Here is a 23,281-nt window from a genome sequence, read left to right on the forward strand (position 1 = left end):
ACTTCTTATTAATTGAAAATGTTATTTTAGGAAAACAACCCTAAAATCCTTAACTCAAACTTCCACCACTTTATTCCTAAGGGAATGAGATGTGGAAATCTTGTCAGCAAATTCATTACCTCCTCAAAACCACACCCAAGGGCAGGAAATGAAATTGCACTATTGTGATTGTGGAATATGAAATATGTCTTAAGAACTATAGTTATATAAATTAAAATTTGGAGGTAGAGCTCAATACAATTTAATTTCTCCAGGTATATAATTCAACTGAACTGGCTGAGGGAAAAAAAGGCATTTGAGATTCAAAGGTTAAGACCAAACTTCGAGAGTATTTGAAATAAGGCGTTTATTAATTCCGTCAGCTGTAGAGTCAATGCCTGAAGCCCTGACACATAAAAGACTAGTATGATTAATGATAAGCAATGGGGAATGATGGTGACAACTCAGATAACTTGGCTGCAACAAGAAAAATGTGTCGAAAATGTCAGTAACCCCGTCCTACTGAAGTCAATTCCCTGAAAAGTAATTCGAATCACTAACAGAAGGTCTACAGAGATATACATCTGGAAATTACATACCCCAAAAGGGCTGATGCACTTTCCAAGTTAATCCATCAACCTCGTAATACCTAGTATAATAGCAATCTGCCACAGGGAAGTTGGGTCTCCTTCAGCAAGTGTTCTCAGAATTTCAACAAAAAGCTCTGGATGGAATCTTATTAAAAAATGAGTGCAGCCTTCTGGATTATTCAGAGCAGTTGGCCCTGCCAAAGCCATGCATTCTACCCTTAGACCACCATAGACTTATTTTTCCCAAATTAGGCTTTCTGTAAAATGTTTGGCCTCCATGGGTGTGCATACCAATATTTATGTTCAAATACAAGAGTAGACAACAACCTGATGAATTACCATGGACTTCAGGGGGGCATCTAGAGCAGCTGTTCTGAGTAGGTGAAGAATGATATTATGAGGATTTCACATTGATAAAGCACAGCTTTCAAAATTCTTTTGTTCACCTTATCTCACTTTATCAGCACAATGCTCCGTGAACAGTTATGCCATCCATTTTACAGGTGGGTAAATTGAGGCGCAGCAAAGAGAAGTAACTTGCCCTGGACAAAACAGCTAGCAAGTGGTGGTCTTGGGACAAAAAGCGAAGGATGCTAGTTGAAACCTGCTTTTGTAGCCTTCATGCTATGATGTTATGGTCTATCTTTTCAACAGCCTCAGGTGGGTGGCTGTGAATTTTTATGACCTGATATCAATATCTATATCTTGGGGATAGCCTGAGTGTTTATTGGCAAGATTGAAAAGCATTTTGCGAAAGATGCATGTTAATCTATTTTCTACAAAAGGTATGTAAGAAATTTTGCAAAGTATGATGAGTGATGACCAAGTGTTCTGTGGATGCAGAGGGGAAGAGAGTTACTGCACCAAAGCTTCCCCTTCATCCTCAGGAGTACTCTGGCAGCCTGCACCTTGCTGTTGATTTCACTGGACATTATTGGACTCATCTCCAAAGTGTTTGTTATAGGTTGAATTTTGTTCTCCACAAAAGATATGCTAAAGCCCTGTCCCCCGGTACCTCAGAATGTGAGCTTATTTGGAAACAAGGCTACTGCAAATGTAATTAGTTAAATTAAGATGAGGTCATGCTGGAGTAAAGTGGGCCCTTTATCCAATATGACGAATGTTTTTATAAGACACACAAACACACAAAGGGAGAATATCATATAATGACAGAGGCAGCATTAAACAGTTGCAGCTATAATTCACAAAGGGATACAGTCCTATTTGGGCAGTGATGGATGGGTCGACATTCTGAGTGAAATGGTAACTCAGGCAAGGTGGAGGACTGGGTGGGGATGTGAATCTTTTTCCGTATTTAAGGTTGAATATAATTTTCTCTTCACACTCTTACAGTCCCTGGAGTGGGTAAAGAGAGGAAGGGAAAGGGAGCAAGTAGGTCACCAAAGTTCATTTGTTCATATTTCCAGGAACTTCCGAGTTTCCATTTCCACTTGTATTATAGAACTGTTATCTGTCATTTATTTGGCCATCGGCAGATCTTATACAAGAGCAAAAGTGAATTCCAACTCAACCAGTGGTCTTTGTTGGTCTTTGCCTGAGTCTGTACTCATGCTGGGAAAGAAGTGGCTACTGGGGCTGACATGTGCAGTGAAACAGAGGGGGTTTGCTGCTCCCCCCAACAGTATAGCATCCCTCATTACTACTAGCTCTGCCTCTACAAAGTGATAGGATGCACTGTAACCCCTCAAGCACAGCAGAGGAAGCACTTTCTTGAATGTCCAGGTAATATGGCTCCCGGCACACAGGAGAGATGCTGGCTAATTGTGCTCAAACAAGAAAGCTTTGGGATATTTATCCCAAGGGTTTCTTGGGTCATCATTTCTTTGCATCCAGAGTTGTTAATAAAATGAACAATGCACATAAATACATGTATGGATATAATTAGCATTCTGTGGCTCCCTTCCTTCACCAGATCACCACACAGGGCAGTCAAAAACCATGAAATGCCACTTTATTTTATGCACAATTATCTCATGAACATCCTCTGCTCAACCCATGGTAATTCATTGTGATCGACGACAAGTTAATTTTTGAAGTGCAAGTAGTGAGCTCGCTAATAATTACTTTCAAAGCACTGTAAATTATTTCTTTACTAAGAATTGGATTTTCTGACAGTCTTTCTGGTCACTTGTAATGCAACTTTATTTTCTCTTCTCTGGTACAAAATAGTAACAGTCTTTTTAAAAGGCTATTAAATGACTATGGTGAACACTTTACCTCCAGCCTTTCTTCTTGATGATGCTCCCCAGAATCACTTCAGCCCTGGAGGGGAAACAGATAATGTCTCAGGATACAGTATCCTGGAAACGCAAGAGTCAATCCAAACCACCAGATCCCTTCCTTGTTTGAACTGTCAGTGCCTACATGTCCCCAAAATAGAAGCCACTCTCGGCTGGTAGCACAGTTTCTGCTGTTTCTGCTTGTGCCTGCAGAATCCTGCTCCCGGAGCATTCCAGAAGCACCTGCCAAATCCTGACACTCTGGCAGGAGACTGCCTGTGGTCCTGATACTAGGAAGCAGTGGAGTCATTTGGCAGTTTGGCGTTTTTGAACCACTGATACTATATATAACTGTCTAGCTTGGTGGTATTCAAAGGGAGTCAAGGGTTTCTTTCTAATGGCCCTATCTCCGATTGTGACCAGAGAAGACAGTGAGACCTCATGCTTTTCAGACAGAAAATACTGACTCCCAGGCGATCCTGCAGGGTTAAAGAACCCATGTGTGGCTTTAGATGTCCCAAAGCCAGGGCTGCAGGTACAGTGGCCTACAGAGAGAATGTCCTGGGTTCCAGTGACAAGCGTTGTCAGAAGAGCAGGATATACGAAGTCATAGGGGCGTGTCCTTCCTGCCACTGACGCTGGTCGTGGAGTGTTATAATCAAGACTCTCCATCCTCTCCCCCTCCACCTACCCCAGCTGGGACCCAAGCTTAAGGATACTAAAACTTTCTTCTAGGTTCCTCCCAGTCAGACCAACACTGTGAGAAGCAGGTGGGCTCTCAGAGGCTTTGTGAATGGAGACCTCAATGTAATCAGTGTATTGTCCATTAGCATTCTATAGAGCAAGTCATCTCTAATTGTGATTTGCCTTAGCTGAAAAGTCCTGTCTTTGTTGGAGTGTAGAGCCTGGCAATAAACCCCGAGGTGAGTTAGCCAGGGTGCATGAACCAAGGAGACACACACTGACTGTTAGCTCAGGGCTCTTTCCCCCTGTCTCTCCTGCAACCTTGCATCTCACAGTGGGAACCTATTTCATTACACACTGACAAACAATCAATAATTAATCAGGACCGATTATCCTTCACAACAGGAATACAAACAGAACTCTAACAGACTTGTTAATCACTCCCTCTTTTTCAGCTTTAGCAATAAGCAGGATTCAACAGAAGAAGAAAACGCTGAGATAAAGTAGGATGTGGAAAGAAACAAATCCTCATCAGTTGTATTTTCTCTCCTTGGACACAACAGAAAACATCAAGGATGTGGGCTCTGAACCTGCCTGATAGTCCTTGAACATAGCCCTGCCCTTGAAAAGGAGGAAACCCAGGCTAGGAAAATGCACTTTTATCAGGCAGTGATGAACTTGATTCAGCAGTTTGTTAGTCTCACCCAGAAGGGGAGAAATTAAGCCTGCAGGTGATTATGTTCCTCAGCCCTGTTAGAGAATTGCAGAGCTGCTCCAGTAGCAGTTTGGATGTTTAGTTTCTTTTCTGCATCCGTGTTCAGGATGGCCAAGGAGGCCAAGGCGGCCACTTCTGTTGAATGTGCTTATTGTGTGGGACCAGAGGGGTGGACACTGAAGACATAGTACCCATGTGCTTTGACTTATCACTGAGCCCTGTCCTGGAGCTCCAAACCTGCTCTAGGGTCCAGAAGAAGGTTGTAGCCAGCTGTGACTTCTCCAGAAAAAGAAGTGAGGCCTCTTTGCAGCCCTGTCTGTCCTCAGTGTAGAGCCTGAAATGCCCTCTTATAAAAGATATTCGGTTTCTTGGCATCTTTGGGAATCCCTCCTTTAATCTCTACTTCCCTGCAGAGAGGATGTGCCTGTTCTCCTCAAGGTTGAGGAACTACGTGGGGTGGTTATAAAATGAAAGACTAGCTTTGGAGAAACCACGCTGGAATCTGCTCACTTATATTAATTACATTCAGCTAATATTTATGCATCTCCACTGTCATCACTCTGGTCACAACCACTTCCGCCCCTCAAGTATTGACAGACTTTGGCAATCGCTTCCAGTCCTTTCTTCATACAGGGACCAGGGGTGGGAAGATCTGGGTGGGCAGAGGGGTTCAGAGATGGTCAATAGCCCCAGTTCTGGTGGAGGTAGCTAAAGGAAGGAAGAAAAGCAAGGGCATCAGCATGCGTGGGAAAGACAGACCCTTCTCACCGATGTGTCAGCAATGGTCTGGGGGAGTCTCTTGGGCCCAGAACTGAGACATGAGAGACGCATCAGGCACTGACTTACTTTCCAGCGGCATAGACCTCGGCTGTATCAAAGAGATTCACTCCGCTCTCATATGCGATTGTCATCAGCCGTTCAGCAACCTGCAAGAGGATGTGAAGGTCAGTCGGAAAAGCCAAATGCTTTACAAGCCTGGGAAGCAACTTGGAATCCTCTGGTGGTCTTTAAGAACATGGAAGTCTCACCGACCAGTCTTATTTTTCTCAGTTGTATTAAAGAAAGAAAGAAAAAAAGAAGATTCAACCAGCCTGAAGATGGTACAATTACCCCTTCCCTCAGACCTATACTGGGCACTCAGGGATTTCCTTCAGTGCTGAGAATACCCAGCCACCAGGAGCACAGTGAGGTGGAGGGACTTGGGTTTCTCACTCTGCTTGGAACACCTGGTTTGACGACATTCTCTGTGGCACTGGAAGCTCTCTGACCAAGACGGTCGTTTGTACCCCTGGTGACTTCATTTCTCGTCTTTCTCTTTTTCCCAAGCTGATAGGTTCTGGCAGTTGGGTAACTCTTGACCTAAAAGCTTGTGCCTTTTTTTCCCCTGGAGGCTTAGCAGACTGTGCTGATGAACCAAAAGTTAGACAGAGCTGGGACTGCTGGAAGTTCCTGTCAGCTCAGCACAGCCCCAGGCACGGTCACAGAGTGACCACCAGCCACACTGACACTACATGGAGAGGAAAGAGTGAGCGCACCAGCTCCTCACAGGTCAGCCTGAGACTGCCAAGCTCCTCACTCCTTCCTTTGTGCTGCTCAACATGAGTGGCAAGTGTGACAAAAGAGCATGGGGAGCAGCTATTAACTACACCTTGAGGGATGGTTCTGGAGGGACAGCAATAAACAGTGCTGGAGAAAGGACATTTTTTCATTTTGTTGATAGACTTATTAGTCAACTGAAAAATTACACACCTCACAAATAGTTGAAATTGATTTTTACATTATGTTTTTCATTGTGGGCTAAGGGTACTTCATCAGTATTTCCAAGATACTCTCTTTTCCTATTTTTTTTTTAAAGTGATATACCAAGAAAACTGTCAGGCTAGCACAATGCAAATCCTTTAGAATAGCAGCTAAAATGATATCGTGTGTGTACTTAATCTTGTCCAAATCTTTGTGACCCCATGGACTGTAGCCCACCAGGCTCCTCTGTCCATGGAATTTCCCAGGCAAGAATACTGGAGTGGCTTGCCATTTTTTCCTCCAGGGGATCTACCTGGAGACCCAGAATTGAACCCGTGTCTCTTGCATCTCCTGCTCTGGCAGGCAGATTCTTTACCACTGAGCCACCTGGGAAGCCTATTATTACTGCTTCTAATTTGGCACCATTATGACATTTCTCCTAAGTATAAATTAAAATTTAAGACAGTATAGCTTTTCATACCATAATTGCCATATATATATATACACAAAATACGTAATATTGTGTGTGTATATATATATACACACACACACACACACACACACACATTTCTTTTTTTCCCAGCTGGATAGTACAGGATGCAGGATGCTAGTTCCCCAACTAGGGATCAAACCCAAGCCCCTGCAGTTGAAGCATGGAATCTTAACCACTGGACCGCCAGGGAAGTCTCATGCCCTATACTTTAGAGATTATTACGGGTGTATTGTATATCATCCCTGTGTTATGTCATATGTCATACTAATGGATTACTATTAGGAAATGTGCATAATAAATCTCATCTAGTGAGAAATTTTAATATGTAGGATCCTGGATGGAGAGCTGAACTAAATGATAAGACATTTCCCAATCATGAGATCTGAAGATCTGAACATGGACTAAAGGAAATCACAGGACTAAGTCAGAGGACCAGTGTCTGAGGTCGACGGTACCACTTACTAGATAAATGCATGCATGCTCAGTAGCTTCAGTCATGGCCAACTCTTTGTGACCCCAAGGACTGTAGCCCACCAAGCCGTCCATGGGATTTCCCAGGCAAGAATACTGGAGTGGGTTGCTATGCTCTCCTCCAGGGAATCTTCCTAACCCAGGGATCAAACCTGCATCTCCTTCATCTCCTGCATTGCAGGAGGATTCTTTATCATTGAGCCATCAGGGAAGCCCCTATTAGATAAATACATGTTGGCAAATCATTTGACCTCTCTATGTTTCAGTTTCATCATCTGCAAAATGCGGATGCTTCTGTCCTGCCCCCTAGGGAAGCTGCAGCTCTCAGAGGAAGCTGACCTTACCTCCCTCCAAGAAGGGCCTGGTGGGCCTAACGTGGTTCAGGGAAGGTCATGTGACACATTTGGGCCAATAAAATGTGAGAGGAGATTGATTGAGGACGTATGGGGACATTTTTCCTTGTTCTTCTTGCAGTGTTTCTATAAGCAACACTTTCCCTGGAGTTACTTTTCTAACTGAGATCTAGAATGCCTGCTGCTACCTTACTATTTTGTATGGACAAAATTGACATACAAAGGAACAGAGGGTCAGGAGAATCACTAGGAAATCCAACGGAGGCTCTGATTGAGTCAACCTGGAAGCTTGCTCTAACTCTGCATTTCTAATTTGAAAGTAAAAATAGTTTTTTCCCTTATTTGTTTAGCCAGTTTGAATTGGATTTACTGTTACCTGCAACTGAAAGAAGGCTAAAAGCATTCCTGCCAAGTGGCTATTCAATAAATGGCTGAACTCACACAGTAATGGGGACATCACCACCTCCCAAGGTGGCAGTGATAATTATGTCACTCAGCATATTAGGGTTAGTATCGGCTTGGTGCCTCCACTGCCACATGGAAATAGTTTAACTTGACCAGTTCAGCCATGGGTGTGACTGTGGTCTGGCTGTGTCTCCTATCTTCCTTGCTGGCAATCTCTCTGTTGCGCCCTGGGGAAGAGCCACAGCTGCTTTCCAGAAGGACAATAGCTATTTGTCTGGTCTGCATTGAGGTGAAAGTCTCTCCAGTCATTCACAACAGCTTTATTGTAGAATTTTTAGAATCATAATTTTAAAATGATTTGTTTCAGAGGCTGGCCCTGCATACTCTGACCTGGGCAAGCTGGGCTCATTGCAGCAGAGAGAAGACACTGTTAAGGGCAGAGCAAAGATGAAGAGGAGAATAATATGCTTACAGTTGACTCCTCTGCTCTGAAAGGGAAGGTGTATTTGTTTTTTTCCGTTCCAAGTACCATACCAGCCAGTAAGAGGTTATGCACATGCTAGATACAGTGGATTATTAACTTTAGACCTCTCTCCTTCCTTATCACTTATTTTGCATCTGATTGAAGTCTGCATCCATTGCTTTGATATCTGTGCACTTGTCTCTGTGCTGCCTCAATTCTCCTTTCCTGAAAGGGCCCTGGCGTGGACCTGGTGATGACCACCCTGGTCCTCCTTTAGAACTCAAGGAATTATTTCCCCAGCTCTTAGGAACGCTGTCATCAGAAAGCGCTTGGCTAAAGTGAGTCACCTAGCCCAGGGACAGACCTGCCTCCCAGGGCAGCCTCCGTCCAATGACTGGTCACACAAGGGATATAAATACTCCTCTTGCCCCAACTTGGGACAACTCTGCAGGGCCATCTGAGCTTCAGAGATCTCCATGGGGTCAGCTGAGTTCACTGCTGAGACTGCATCACAGCCCAGCTTCCTAATAACTGTTCTGCAGGCGAATTTCCACCTCAGGTCTGCTTCCCAAGTACTCTCCACTGTAACAAGCCCTTTGTGATGACCTGCTGCTGCTAAGTCGCTTCAGTCGTGTCCGATTCTGTGCGACCCCATAGATGGCAGCCCACCAGGCCCCCCCACCCAGTCTCTGGGATTCTCCAGGCAAGAACACTGGAGTGGGTTGCTATTTCCTTCTCCAATGCATGAAAGTGAAAGTGAAGTTGCTCAGTCGTGTCCGACTCTTACCGACCCAATGGACTGCAGCCCACCAGGCTCCTCCGTCCATGGGATTTTCCAGGCAAGAGCACTGGAGTGGGGTGCCATGCTACCTATGCCCAATACTGGGAACATGCATTCAGATAGATAAAAATAAGAAGATAAGACCCCTCCCTATGGATCTATTAAATAACAGTGTGACTTTGTGAGCTGTGGAAAAGACCCTTTATCACCCTAAGTGTCTCCTTAGGAATGGTAGTAAGAACTACCTTTAAAAGAGCTTGTCTTGTGTCAGGCACCGGGCTGAGCCCTTCATTAATCTTAGGGGCCATCATCTGCATTTTACTGATGTGGCAACTGTTGGTGAAAGTAAATGTTAACAAATCCAGTTAATGCAGAGTGAGTTGAAGCCCAGTGAGTATATCCACTTAGGTGCACTATCCCTGACTCCTCAGTGGTATCAAGGAAGTGAAGGAAGGCTTGGAGGGACCTGAGGGGTTTCTTCAGGGAAGCTGTTGGTACTCAATGCCTCCATAGCTCTTTTATGCCGGGAAAGTAATCGTTAAAGGCAATGGTCAGAATTATCATTTTGATAAGCACCATTCTGAATGTGTAAATGAAGGTGTAAAGGAGTTCTGTAGTAAATACGATTGTTAGAGGTCCCATTTATCTGTAACTTACTAGTCAGAGGGCTATATAAATGTCTGACATGCATAGCATGGTTAATATTTTCAACAGAACTTCCCGTTTTGCATATGAAAAAATGAGGAACAGAGGTTGAATTAACTTGCCCAAGTCTGGGTGACCCAGTTTTCCTAAGACTGAGAAATACTAAAATGGGAACAGTGCAAACTGGGACCAGTTGGTCTAGGTGAAGCTAAAACACATACGTATACACATGCCAGCAATAACATCTCTTCGTAAAGTTACTAAATACTAATTCCAAAATTGATTGTCCTCTAATTATTGAGCCTGCTCATTTAGTAGATTGACAGCTTCAAGAGCTATTAATAGTCTAAATGTGAAAAATACAGGAAGCAAGATAAAGTGGAAAATAATCTCTGAGTCAATCTTAGCCATTTCCGGTGATTAAAATATTATCCTTTTAAAATACTAGAATCCCAGAAACTGTATTGTAAAATACAGTTTGCTCTGCATTTTCTATGATCAGCATAATTGGAGACAAAAGTAACTCACCTCATCTGAAATTTGACCTCCAAATGTCACCCATGTTCCTGGAAAAGAATAAATATTTGCATGTTATTCATAATCCGTTTTCTAATGTTGTGCACTAAGGAAAACACTTTTCTTACATCAGGGCTACTTCAGTAGGTTGCTCATGAAGGTACCTGGACAGGAAGTCTGCCCATCCTCCTTCTATCACTAAGTTCCCCAGCAGGGATCTGCATCCCTTTGCTTGTCTTTTCTTCATTTAAAGGCCCAGTATATGCTAGTATTAGCCCTGTCTACTGATACTATTATTAGTATTATGTCTAAAAAGTATTAGCTTTTTCTTCTGACTTAGGACCGTATATGCTGCTGTGTAAGAAGGCAGTGCCCCAAGCCTGCATCCACTGCACACTCATTTTCATTCCACTTGGCTAAGAAGTTAGTTCTGAAAGGGAAGGGAAGACCTTTGGTCAAATTTTCCCTTCCTTTGTCTCCAGTGAGGGACCCTATTTTGTGTTCTCTATTCCCTTTCAAAAGGAACCCTCTCAGAGGTTCTTCCAGTCCCCACTTCCAAGCTGCAAGGGGGGACAGTTAAGCTTTTTCCTCTCTTATGACCTGCCACTCCAGAATGGAAATTGCCATTCGGTTTTGGGGTGGGATAGAGGCAGTAGCTGCTGAGTGAGGTTCGGGAAGGCAAGCAGGAGAGGCATAACCAGTTGCCAAAGATCTGCATGTGTAAAGCAAGAGAGAATCAGGCACTGAGTGGGCTATTGCCTCTCAGGTCTATAGTCAACTCACTCATTCATAATTCTCCCCTTGATCCTTTTTTTTTTTTTTTTTTGAGCTCTAACTACCTGCCAGGCAAAGGCATTGGACCCACGTGCTCAGCATAGTGAGGTGATTGCCCTAGCTCCTCTGTTCCAAGAGCTCACTATTGACAACTGCTGTTATTTAGTCGCTAAGTCGTTGTCTGACTCTTTGTGACCCTGTGGACTGCAGCCCACTAGGCTCCTCTGTCCATGGGGTTTTCCAGGCAAGAATACTGGAGTGGGTTACCCTTTCCTTCTCCAGGGGATCTTCCTGACTCAGGGATCAAACTCACATCTCCTGCATTGGCAGGAGGATTCTTTACCACTGAGTCACCTGGGAGGCCCTCACAGTTGACAATACTAGTTGACAAATGATATGATGAAGGCAAATACGAGGCAGGAGGGGAAGGAGTGCTCTACTCTGACTGGAGGGAGGTGGCCCTCAAGAAAGACTTCTGAGAAGAGGTTAAGTCTCAAAGGAAGTAGATGAACGAAGAAGGGAGGAACAGGCATTCCAGGTACAGGTAAGAGTGCAGGCAAGGCAGGTGAGTAAAACACTTGAGTGGGCTGAGGAGCTGTGGCATGGGCTTCTGCGCCAGGTGAGGGAACACGACGTGGAGAGGGAGGGGTGACAGGAGGTGACTGGGCGCAGCTCATATTTGTGGGGGCAACAAAGAAATGTGGTTGGAAACTTACGTTTTGCAATAACAGGATAGCTACCATTTATGAGACATCTTCCAAATGCCAGTAGTACACTGAGAAACATGTATACGTTCATCACTATGAATTTTAACAAACTTACAAGGTAATTTTATTATCCCAATTTCCAGATGACGACTCTGGCATCAACCAAACTAATACGTGATACACTCAGGATTCCCCACACGTGCTGGGCTTCGAGGAGGATATCTTTCTCACTGCATTTTGCCACCTCATCAGTAAATTTCCAAAATTAATTGTGGTCTTTGGATTCATACCCCCATAGAAGCATGTTGATGTGACTGTACCTTTTTTCTTCTTAAATCTCAGGGACTACACAAAGGGAGGATATATATTATTTTACTGGTACTCTCTCCATCCCCAGAGGTTGTAAATGGGAGGTTTACAGATTGCACTCGGTTTGCAAACTTGTTGTGCCTGGCAAGAACAATGTCCCACTTGGAATTTTAATAAAAGTTACCAACATTTTGATAATTTAGGAGATTAATCTGCTTAATCTTGGGAGATTTTTCTCTTAAATATCTGATTTCTAGCTTCTCTTAATGACAGAGGGTCAGTGTCCCCACATAGCCAACATGCCCTGAATCTGAGGGGCGATGTCCTCCCTGTTTATTCGAAGGTCATACACCTTTCTTTGTATTTTCAACACTGAGATCAAATGGCAGTTGTTATTTACTCCCACGTGTTTACTGCTATTTTTTAATTGTAAAATTTAGAGAAAAAGAGACTTGTGCATCTCCTAAAAAACAGAGTTCAGTATTTCAAGAAAAAATAAGGGTCACTTTTTTGGTAGATGTGAAGAATTTCCAAGAAAATTCTTTGTTGTAAACAAAAAAATGTTTACAACAGAAAAATTACAACTTAAGGCACCATAATAAAATAAGCCATGACTGGTATTATACAGAAAAGATGGGAAGTTGGAAACTTGATGGACTGAAGAAATGGCAGTGTTTGTTTTGAATGAGAATAAAATAAAAGATCTGCTGTGAAGTGCAGTTCTCTATTAAGTGGAAAAATTGCCTGAGCAACGAAACCTTTTTACAGACAACACTTTTACAAAAGAGTTTCTTTTGAATGTAGCAGAAATTATGTGTCCAGAGCATAAACAAGCACTTGCAAATGTTCCTATAATCAGAAACATTTCTGCTCAGCATGTTGAAAATCTGGCTGAGAACTTTCAGGATAAGTTAAATTATTGGTGGCATTTTCTATTGCAGTAAATGAGCTCATATGTATAAATAATAGCACACTATTAGCTATATTTATTTTGTGATGCTCTGAGAATTTTGGAAGGGTTAAAGAATTTTTGAACAAGGAGGCTCTGCAGGGCAAAACATCAGAATTACTTGGTGATGAGAAGGGTCTCAGACCATTGGATATAGAAGGCAGTGTTCCAAATTGTGTTACTACAGATCGGGTTCTCACAGAGGGCAGGGCTAAGCTTGGACTCGTCAAGCAACAGATCTGAGGTGGCAGTATTTCGAAGGGGCACTAAGCATAAGTCCATTAATTTCCTCATTTATCATGAATGGCTTTGGGCTAAAAAGCTAAAAGGAAATAAGCCATGGATTTGGTAATTAATATCATGAATCAGCTATTCTTCTATATCTTGGAGAAAAATCAGGTCAGTGTTTGCTTAATGAATTTGCTGGCTTGTGCTATGATCTTGGAGAGCATTTATTTTTTAACTGTTCATATCATCAAAGGAAGTAGTCCCATATCCATTTAGCAGCAAAGATTGGCTCAAAGTTCCAAGCTTCTTGCTGACATTACATGTCTTCGACACCTTGTGGATAGTTTTCTATTGGGACATTCAGAATAATTTACACGAATACCTCATTTGCTTTTCTCAGTCCTGACAACATAGTCTTTGGAAAATTCATTTGTTAAAGAATAATTTGGTTTACTCTTTCAACATTGCAGTCAGTTCCCAGGTATGAAAATGGTGACCTGAAATTTAATTTCCAAAATGGGACCTTTGAATACTGGATTTCATGCTTTAAGAAAACAAACCAGCATTATTTAGCTTGTTGTTGCTCAGTTGCTGTGTTGTGTCCAACTTTTTGTGACCCTGTAGGACTGCAGCATGCCGGGCTTCCTGGTCCTTCACTACCTCCTGGAGTTTGCTCAGATTCATGTGCATTGAGTCCACAATGCCATCCAACCATCTCATCCTCGGTCGCCCCCTTCTCCTTTGCCTTCAATCTTTCCCAGCATCAGGGTCTTTTCCAATGAGTCGGCTCTTTGCATCAGGTGGCCAAAGTATTAGAGCTTCAGCTTTAGCATGAGTCCTTCCAATTCAAGGTTGATTTCCTTTATTATCAACAGATTTGACCTCCCTGCAGTCCAACGGACTCTCAAGAGTCTTCTCCAGGACCAGAATTCGAAAGCATCAATTCTTCAGCTTATTCAGCTTCTATCAGTTCAGTTCAGTCACTCAGTCATGTCTGACTCTTTGCGACCCCATGAATTGCAGCATGCCAGGCCTCCCTGTCCATCACCAACTCCCGGAGTTCACCCAAACTCTTGTGCATTGAGTCAGTGATGCCATCCAGCCATCTCATCCTCTGTCGTCCCCTTCTCCTCCTGCCCCCAATCCCTCCCAGCATAAGGGTCTTTTCCAATGAGTCAACTCTTGTCATCAGGTGGCCAAAATATTGGAGTTTCAGCCTCAGCATCAGTCCTTCCAATGAGCACCCAGGACTGGTCTCCTTTAGGATAGATTGGTTGGATCTCCTTGCTGTCCAAGAGACTCTCAAGAGTCTTCTCCAGCACCACAGTTCAAAAGCATCAATTCTTCGGCGCTCAGTTTTCTTCACAGTCCAACTCTCACATCCATACATGACCACTGGAAAAACCATAGCCTTGACTAGATGGACCTTTGGTGGCAAAGTAATATCTCTTCTTTTTAATATGCTATCTAGGTTGGACATAACTTTCCTTCCAAGGAGTAAGTGTCTTTTAATTTCATGGCTGCAATCACAATCTGCAGTGATTTTGGAGCCCCCAAAAATAAAGTCTGACACTGTTTCCACTGTTTCCCCATCTATTTCCCATGAAGTGATGGGACCAGATGCCATGATTGTAGTTTTTTGAATGTTGAACTTTAAGTCAACTTTTTCACTCTCCACTTTCACTTTCATCAAGAGGCTTTTGAGTTCCTCTTCACTTTCTGCCATACCTTTCTTAATTTTTGATAGTATAAATGAAGGGCTATGAAGTTACCAAACTGTACTACAAAATGGCATTGAATACTATGGCAACATTGAAAGCTAGAATAGTATTTCCATCTTGGAGGATATAACCCTCCTTATAAGAACCTAGCCATGTTAGGAAAAGCTTATGTTTGCTGCTGCTAAGTCACTTCAGTCGTGTCTGACCCTGTGTGATCCCATAGACGGCAGCCCACCAGGCTCCCCCGTCCCTGGGATTCTCCAGGCAAGAACACTGGAGTGGGTTGCCATTTCCTTCTCCAATGCATGAATGTGAAAAGTGAAAGTGAAGTCGCTCAGTCATGTCCAACCCTCAGGGACCCCCTTGGACTGCAGCCTTCCAGGCTCCTCCATCCATGGGATTTTCCAGGCAAGAGTACTGGAGTGGGGTGCCATAGCAGTTTTATTCCAAAATTAATCTGAAAAAAATTACCAACCCTAGTTTACATATTTAAGGCTTTGTACCATACATTACAGTAAATAGACCTGGCTGACATTTTAGTACAGAAGAAAAGGCATCTGAATCCAAGACAGAGCAGTAATGAATTATAAGATAACAATAATAATAAATGTTTTTTCTTTTTCAGTTTTAGTTTAAATTTTTAAATATAAAATAAAATATAGATATTATACACACACACACACACACACACACACACACACACATATAGCCACACCATAATGTAGTAAAAATGAAGAATCTGGTTCCATTTTGGGGATTCTGTCGTTCCTCCATTCAGCTTATTTGATTTAGGTAGGCTACCTCCCTGATCTTTTAGACATTTGCTATTTATTTCTTTTATAGTTATTTGTTTACAAACTTTAAATCTCTTACTAGAGAGTAAGCTATTTGAGGTATAGGGCTTTATTTTATTTATCTTCTTATCTCTACAGTCCTGGAATAAAACAGTCCTTGGAAAATGGTTGATAATTATCTGGTTAAATTGAATTGAATTGGCTTTTTGGCTATCATCAATGTACAAAGTACTGGGATAGTTTCCCACCAAATAAACATGTATATTTTGATTTATAGAAACATGAAAAATGCTCATCAACAGTCTTCAGTTCTTTTTTTTTTTTTTTTCAAGATAAATTTTTTTTTTTTTTTACTTTACTTTACAATATTGTATTGGTTTTGCCATACATCAACATGAATCCGCCATGGGTTCATGTTGTTCCCCATCCTGAACCCCCCTCCCACCTCCCTCCCGTACTATCCTTCTGGGTCATCCCAGTGCACCAGCCCCAAGCATCCTGTGTCATGCATCAAACCTGGACTGGCGATTCGTTTCATATATGATATTATACATGTTTCAATGCCATTCTCCCAAATCATCACACCCTCTCCCTCTCCCACAGAGTCCAAAAGACTGTTCTATACATCTGTGTCTCTTTTGCTATCTCGCATACAGGGTTATCATTACCATCTTTCTAAATTCCATATATATGCATTAGTATACTGTATTGGTGTTTTTCTTTCTGGCTTACTTCACTCTGTATAATAGGCTCCAGTTTCATCCACCTCATTAGAACTGATTCAAATGTATTCTTTTTAATGACTGAGTAATACCCCATTGTGTGTATGTACCACAGCTTTCTTATCCATTCATCTGCTGATGGACATCTAGGTTGCTTCCATGTCCTGGCTATTATAAACAGTGCTGCGATGAACATTGGGGTACACGTGTCTCTTTCAATTCTGGTTTCCTTGGTGTGTCAGTCTTCAGTTCTAACCCCTGTGTGACTGATGTGTTTCTCCTCACCCCTGAACCTACACAGCTGTGCCCTCTCCTGGAGAAGGGCAAGGGAAAGTCCTTGTTCCTGGCTGCAAGGCTTCCTGTGGATTGGAGGGGCACAGTATAGTCAGGGTCCACCACCAACCACGAGGAAGAGCTGACACTTACAAATAGGATGTATTCCCCCAAGATGGAGAAGGACTGAGTGGCAGTTTTTCAGACAGGAAAACTCTACTTGTGTGATTTTATTTCTACTACCCCTCTTCACAAGATCTAAGGTGGTTTATTACTTAATGCTAAGTCACTTCAGTCGTTTCTGACTCTGTGCGACCCCATAGATGGCAGCCCACCAGGCTCCCCCGTCCCTGGGATTCTCCAGTCAAGAACACTGGAGTGGGTTGCCATTTCCTTCTCCAATAAATGAAAGTGAAAAGTGAAAGTGGAGTCGCTCAGTCATGTCCGACTCTTAGCAACCCCATGGATTGCAGCCTAACAGGCTCCCCCATCCATGGGATTTTCCAAGCAAGAGGTACTGGAGTGGGGTGCCATTGCCTTCTCCGTTATTACTTAATACAATTCTCAAAAAACTTCTGTGGCAGTTTCCTTGATCATTTTTATGCCTCTAATGAAAACATGCCTTCTTGAGACCTAGGATGGCATATGATTATTTCACTGTGATGTTTCAAATTAGTGAGATGCTATTTAGATCATTTTACTTAACTGACACTTGTTGTTTCTAACTTTCTTAAAGCAGAGGGAGTATAAAGAGAACTTTGAACTGTTATTGTGTCTTCAGATGAAATTCCTTCGTGTACAAAGGAATATATGCTTTGAAAACCTCTATTTGAGGCCCTTGGCATATACCTACCAGAGCATAGAAAATGATCAGTGAAATGTAAAAGACAATGAAAACTGGCTTTATACACACATGCAGGCACACACACACACACCCCTCTATCTTTGGTTACTTAATTACCTTGTTGGTGGTTTACTGGGTAATTGCTAAGCATAAGGAAACATGCTTATCATTTAAATGATCTCCTTGCTTATATGAAGAAATATTTATTCAGAAGTAGTAACATTTGGGTCTTTTTTCAAAAGCCACTTTCTTTGTGAACCTTATCTGGTCATCCATGTAGAATCTCAACACCCACCCCCTGACAGTTTAACTGCCATATCCCTACAGGTAGGCTACCTCCTTGGCCCTTTAACATCTCACATCACTTGGGTGCAATTATCATAACTGGCAAACTAACACTGGTACAGTACTAGTAACTAAACTACAGACCTTTGAATTTAATTGTCCTTTCTGTTCCAGGATCCTATACAGGACACAACATTGCATTAAGTTTTCATGTCTTCTTAGTGTCCTCTGTTGTGTCTTTCCTTGTCTGTCTTTCATAATCCTGACATTGATCAAGTATTTGATAGAATGTCCCTCAATTTGGGTTTAGATCATCCATTGGATCATAGAAAAAGCAAGAGAATTCCAGAAAAACATCTACTTCTGCTTCATTGACTACACTAAAGCCTTTGACTGTGTGGATCACAACAAACTGTGGAAAACTCTTAAAGAGAAGGGAATACCAGACCACCTGACCTGCCTCCTGAGAAATCTGTATGTAGGTCAAGAAGCAACAGTTAGAACCGGGAATGGAACAACTGACTGGTTCCAAATTGGGAAAGGAGAACATTAAAGCTGTATATTGTCACCCTGCTTATGTAACTTATATGCAGAGTAAATCATGCAAAATTCCAGGCTAGAGGAAGGACAAGCTGGAGTCAAGACAGCCAGGAAAAATATCAATAACCTCAGATATGCAGATGACACCATCCTTATGGCAGAAAGCGAAGAGGAGCTAAAGAGCCTCCTGATGAAAGTGAAAGAGTAGAGTGAAAAAAGCTGGCTTTAAGATCAACATTAAAAAAAAATGGAGATCATGGCATCCAGTCCCATCACTGCATGCCAAATAGAGGGGGAAGCAGTGGAAACAGTAAGAGACTTTATTTTCTTGGGCTCCAAAATCACTGCAGATGGTTACTGCAGCCATGAGATTAAAAGATGCTTACTCCTTGGAAGAAAAGCTATGACCAACCTAGACAGCATATTAAAAAGCAGAGACATTACTTTGCTGACAAAGGTCCATATAGTCAAAGCTATGGTTTTTCTAGTAGTCATGTATGGATGTGAGAGTTGAGCTGTGAAGAAAGCTGAGTGCCGAGGAATTGATGCTTTTGAACTGTGGTGTTGGAGAAGAGCCTTGAGAGTCCCTTGGACTGCAAGGAGATTCAACCTGTCCATCCTAAAGGAAGTCAACCCTGAATATTCATTGGAAGGACTGATGCTGAAGCTGAAGCGCCAATACTTTGGCCACCTGCTGTGAAGAACTGACTCATTGGAAAACTCCCTGATGCTGGGAAAGATTGATGGTGGGAGGGGAAGGGGACGACAGAGGATGAGATGGTTGGATTGCATCACTGACTTGATGGACATGAGTTTAAGCAGGCTCCGGGAGTTGGTGATGGACAGGGAAGCCTGGCATGCTGCATTCCATGGGGTCACAAAGAGTCAGACATGACTGAGCGACTGAACTGAACTGAACTGAGGGTTATAGATTTGGTGGCTTCTATTTCTATACTGCAGTTTGACTTGCTTATGTTTTGGATATATTCAAGAAGGCAATATAAAAATGCAATTATAATATTTATTATATCACAACTAACTTTTCTTCATTCTTTTATTCAACAAGTCCACTATTTGAGTCTACTCTGTGCCAGGCATTGTACTTAAATTATAAGGATACAGCAGTGAGAATATTATTTCTCCCATAATGGAGCAGCAGATTTAAGAGGCAAGACAAAATAATGAGAAAAACAAGCTAAATATATGGTGTTTATTTATGAATGTTAATTTCATAAATAAAATATGAAATGTGTAAGTTGACTGATGAGTGTTAAAGACAGTCATGTTTATAAGGTGGGATTTGGTAGCTAAAATGTCAGGGGGTGGGTGTTGAGATTCTACATGGGGTGACCAGATAATGCTCACAAAGACAGTGGCTTTTGAAAAAAGACCCAAAGAAAGTTAAGGAGCTAGTTAGGAAGCTACCCTGAGGAAGAACATTCCAGCAGTGGGGAACAATGTGGAGGGGGCTTACTTGGCATGTTCAAGGTCAATGAGGAGACCAATGGCCAGAAAAGAGAAGATGAGGTCTGTGGGGTCATGGGGAACAGATTGCATGGAGTGATCTTAATCATAAGAAGGACTTTGGAGAGGAGTTTTGAATAGAGAAGTGACACAGTCTGATTCTATGAAAAGGAACCTGTGCTGTGGTGTTGAGAGCTCACCTCTGAGGTTGAGACACCAGCACCAGTGAGGAGGCTATCATGATCAATCTAGGTGAGACGTGAAGGTGGTTTGGTCTGAGTGCTGGAAATGAGGATGGTCAGAAGTGCTTGAGTTTTTGATAGATTTTGAAGGAGAGGTGATAGGACTTGCTGATTAAAGGGATGTAGTGTGAGAGAAGGTGAGACTTCAAGGACAACATCAAGGTCAGAACCAGGGGAGAATGCAGAGCCAATTCAATGCACTGCATTCTGGATTTAACAGTTTTTAAGTCTGGCAAATACAGCGCACATTGATTCCAGGTTAATGCAGTGAAAGCTGACCAAATGGTTGCCAGGTATTTAATCTGGAGGTGTTTAGAGTTATTCGTCTGTTACATCACTGAAGGATTCATGGTTGGCAATGCAAACTGCAGCTGTCACTGAACTTAGACTTACATGCTGCACAAAATTAATGTGTTCACTGTCTCATTCGAATAGAATTATTTCCAGAGAGAGGTAGAACTGGGGGTGGGAGTGTCCCCCAAATTTCATGGAAAGCAGGAAGCAGAATCTAAGTCCAAGCCAGGGCTGATTTGGAGGATGAGATGACAAGCTGTCGGCCTCCTATACCAGGGCCAGGGCATTTCCTGTGTGCATTTCCCCTCTGAGCGATGGGCAGAGTCTTCTGAGAATGGAACCCTTCCCCATGTCTTTAGATCCAAATTCTATTTATTCTTCAGGACCCAGAATTTCAGCTTCAGAGTCCAGTGCTGCTAGACTTCCTTAACACCTCCTCTCCTCTAGATCTCTGTTGCATTAACTCCGTGACCCCAGGAAAGTCCCAACCTCTGGATTTCAAGTTTCATCACACACAAAATTTGGGGCCTTAACCTTTCTTCATTACTATTATTTCGTGATTCTGTGTCTGGGCTTTGAAGGGAGAAGAACTCATCCCATTCAACTACTCTGAACAAAGTATTATTACCACACCAACCATATCACATTGTAACTACATGTTTTTTTTTGTTTTTTTTTTTTTCACATATGACACCCCCACCAGATTGCAGCTGTCCTGAGGGCAGTGACCAAGTTTAATCTAAGTGTTTAATTCTAGCCACTAAAGTGAAGACTGACACATAGTAGGTACTTAATAATCATTCACTGAATCAGTAAACAAATACTTTAAAAACTCAGGCATCCAGCCCTGAAAGAAATGTCTCGAACACGAGAACATGTGCAGCATGTTGGTTCTTTCCCTGATTCACCATCTTGGATCAGAGGTTTTCAAGCCTGGCTGCATATTTGAACATCCTGGGGGAGCTTTCAGTGGTTCTACTGACCTAGTCCCTCGACAGACCAGTTCATCAGAATCTCTGGGAACAGGACCCCAGCATCAGAATTTTTAAAAGATCCTCAGATAATCCTAATTGCATCCAGGGTTGAAGACCATCATTTAATTTTTTTAAAATTTATTCATGTATAGTTAACTTACAATGCTGTGTTAATTTCTGCTGTACAGCAAGGTGACTCAGTTATATACAGAAATATTTTTTCATATTCTTTTCCATTATGGTTTATCATAGGATATTGAATGTAGTTCCCTGTGCTATTTGGTAGGATCTTGTTACTTATCCATCCCATATATAATGGTTTGTATCTGCTAATCCCAAACTCCCAAACCTTCTCTCCCCAACCCTCACTCCAAACTGGCAGCCACAAATCTGGTCTCTATGTTTCTGAGTCTGTTTCTGTTTTATAGATATGTTCATTTGTGTCATATTTCAGATTCCACATATAAGTGAAATCATACAGTATTTGTCTTTCTCTTTTTAACTTACTTTGCTTAGTATGATCATCTCTAGGTTTATCAATGTTGCTGTAAATGGTGTTATTTATTATTTTAAATGGCTGCATAATATTCCATTCCAGTCCATTCCATTCCACACACACACACACACACACGTGCACATGTGCGCATATATATATTATACCACACTTTCTTTATCCATTCATCTGTTGATGGACATTTAGTTTGTTTTAATGTCTTGGTTATTGTAAATAGTACTGCTATGAACATAAGGGTGCATGTATCTTTTTGAATTATAGTTTTGTCTGGATATATGTCCAGGAGTGGGATTGCTGGATCATTTGGCAGCTCTATTTTTAGTTTTTTGATGAACCTCCATACTGTTTTCCATAGTGGCTGCACCAACTTACATTCCCACCAACAGTATAAGAGGGTTCCCTTTTCTCCACACCCTCTCCAGCATTTACTATTTGTAGATTTTTAAATGATAGCCATTCAGACCAGTGTGAGGTGGTAACTCATTGTAGATTTGATTTGCATTTCTCTGATAATTAGTGATGATGAGAATCTTTTCACATGCTTATTGGCCATCTGTATGTCTTTGAAGAAATATCTATTTAGGTCTTCAACTCATTTTTCAATTGGATTTTTTTTTATTGAATTATAGGTGTTGTTTATATGTTTTGGAAATTAAGCCCTTGTTGGTCGTTTCATTTGCAAATATTTTCTCCCAGTCCAAAATGAAAATGTCTTTTCATTTTGTTTATGGTTTCCTTTGCTGTGCAAAAACTTTGCACAAAACCTAACTTTGATTAGGTCCCATTTGTTTATTTTTGCCTTTATTTCTATTGCCTTGGGTGACTGACCTAAGGAAACACTGGTGCAATTTAAGTCAGAGAATGTCTTGCCTATGGTCTCTTCTAGGTTAAGTTACTTGCCCAAAGTCCATAAATCAGTAATTGGTGGAGTTGGAGCCAGGATTTAACCAACTTCCCACTGTTAATCACAATACGGTATGGAAAGAGTGCTGCTCTTTTAATAAGCTGGGTGAAGTGAGTTCATATTGATGGAGGATCAAAACAAACAGAAAGCAGATACCCTAGAAATCTGGCCTGAGAGAAAGTCTCAGAAAATGGGCCTGAGATGTACAGAGAGGTAACAGAGGTGAAGAATTGGCTTTTGCCTTTGGTGTCCTCTTAAAGGGCATGGAATACAGCTGTCTTCCTACTGGTGAGGCAGCAGAGTGAATGGCTAAGTAGCAAAGCAATGTTCTGAGCAGCCCCGTTGTGGTCATGGTAGATAAACTGGATGAAGACCTATGTCTGGGCATGTGGAACACAGCTCAAGGCCCTATCTTTTTCAAATGGTACAGACAAAGCATTCTTTGTTGTTCTGGTTTGCATCTGCAGATGTTCTCTACCAAGCCTGGCCTTTATTTTTGGATCCAAGCTGCAGCCTGGTCTCTCATTTTTGGCCTTCAGTGTATTGCTAATGAGCCTCTGGCCTGAGATAACAGAAGTGATGACAGCCTAGCCTTTACATTTTTACTCTGGTTACCTTTTCTTGCAAGAGCCAATAATACTATTTAAGGTCTGAGCAGGGAGGGGGGA

At 42.1% G+C, this 23,281-nt stretch overlaps 1 protein-coding gene across 3 annotated transcripts in view; it reads right to left on the bottom strand.

The window, feature by feature from the left end:
* The window catches only part of KCNAB1 (potassium voltage-gated channel subfamily A regulatory beta subunit 1), a 461,725-nt gene that overhangs the window by 81,915 nt on the left and 356,529 nt on the right, over nt 1–23,281 (bottom strand). For all 3 annotated transcript variants that reach the window (XM_025289395.3, XM_025289400.3, XM_025289406.3), the window contains exons 3-5: nt 10,088–10,125; nt 5,055–5,134; nt 2,808–2,852 (exon numbers count right to left, since the gene is read on the bottom strand). In XM_025289395.3, coding sequence (XP_025145180.1) covers nt 2,808–2,852; nt 5,055–5,134; nt 10,088–10,125 — 163 coding nt within the window. The remainder of the gene's footprint in view (nt 1–2,807; nt 2,853–5,054; nt 5,135–10,087; nt 10,126–23,281) is intronic.

The sequence above is a fragment of the Bubalus bubalis genome, chromosome 1 (assembly GCF_019923935.1).
Source record: "Bubalus bubalis isolate 160015118507 breed Murrah chromosome 1, NDDB_SH_1, whole genome shotgun sequence".
Classification (NCBI taxonomy): Eukaryota; Metazoa; Chordata; class Mammalia; order Artiodactyla; family Bovidae; genus Bubalus; species Bubalus bubalis.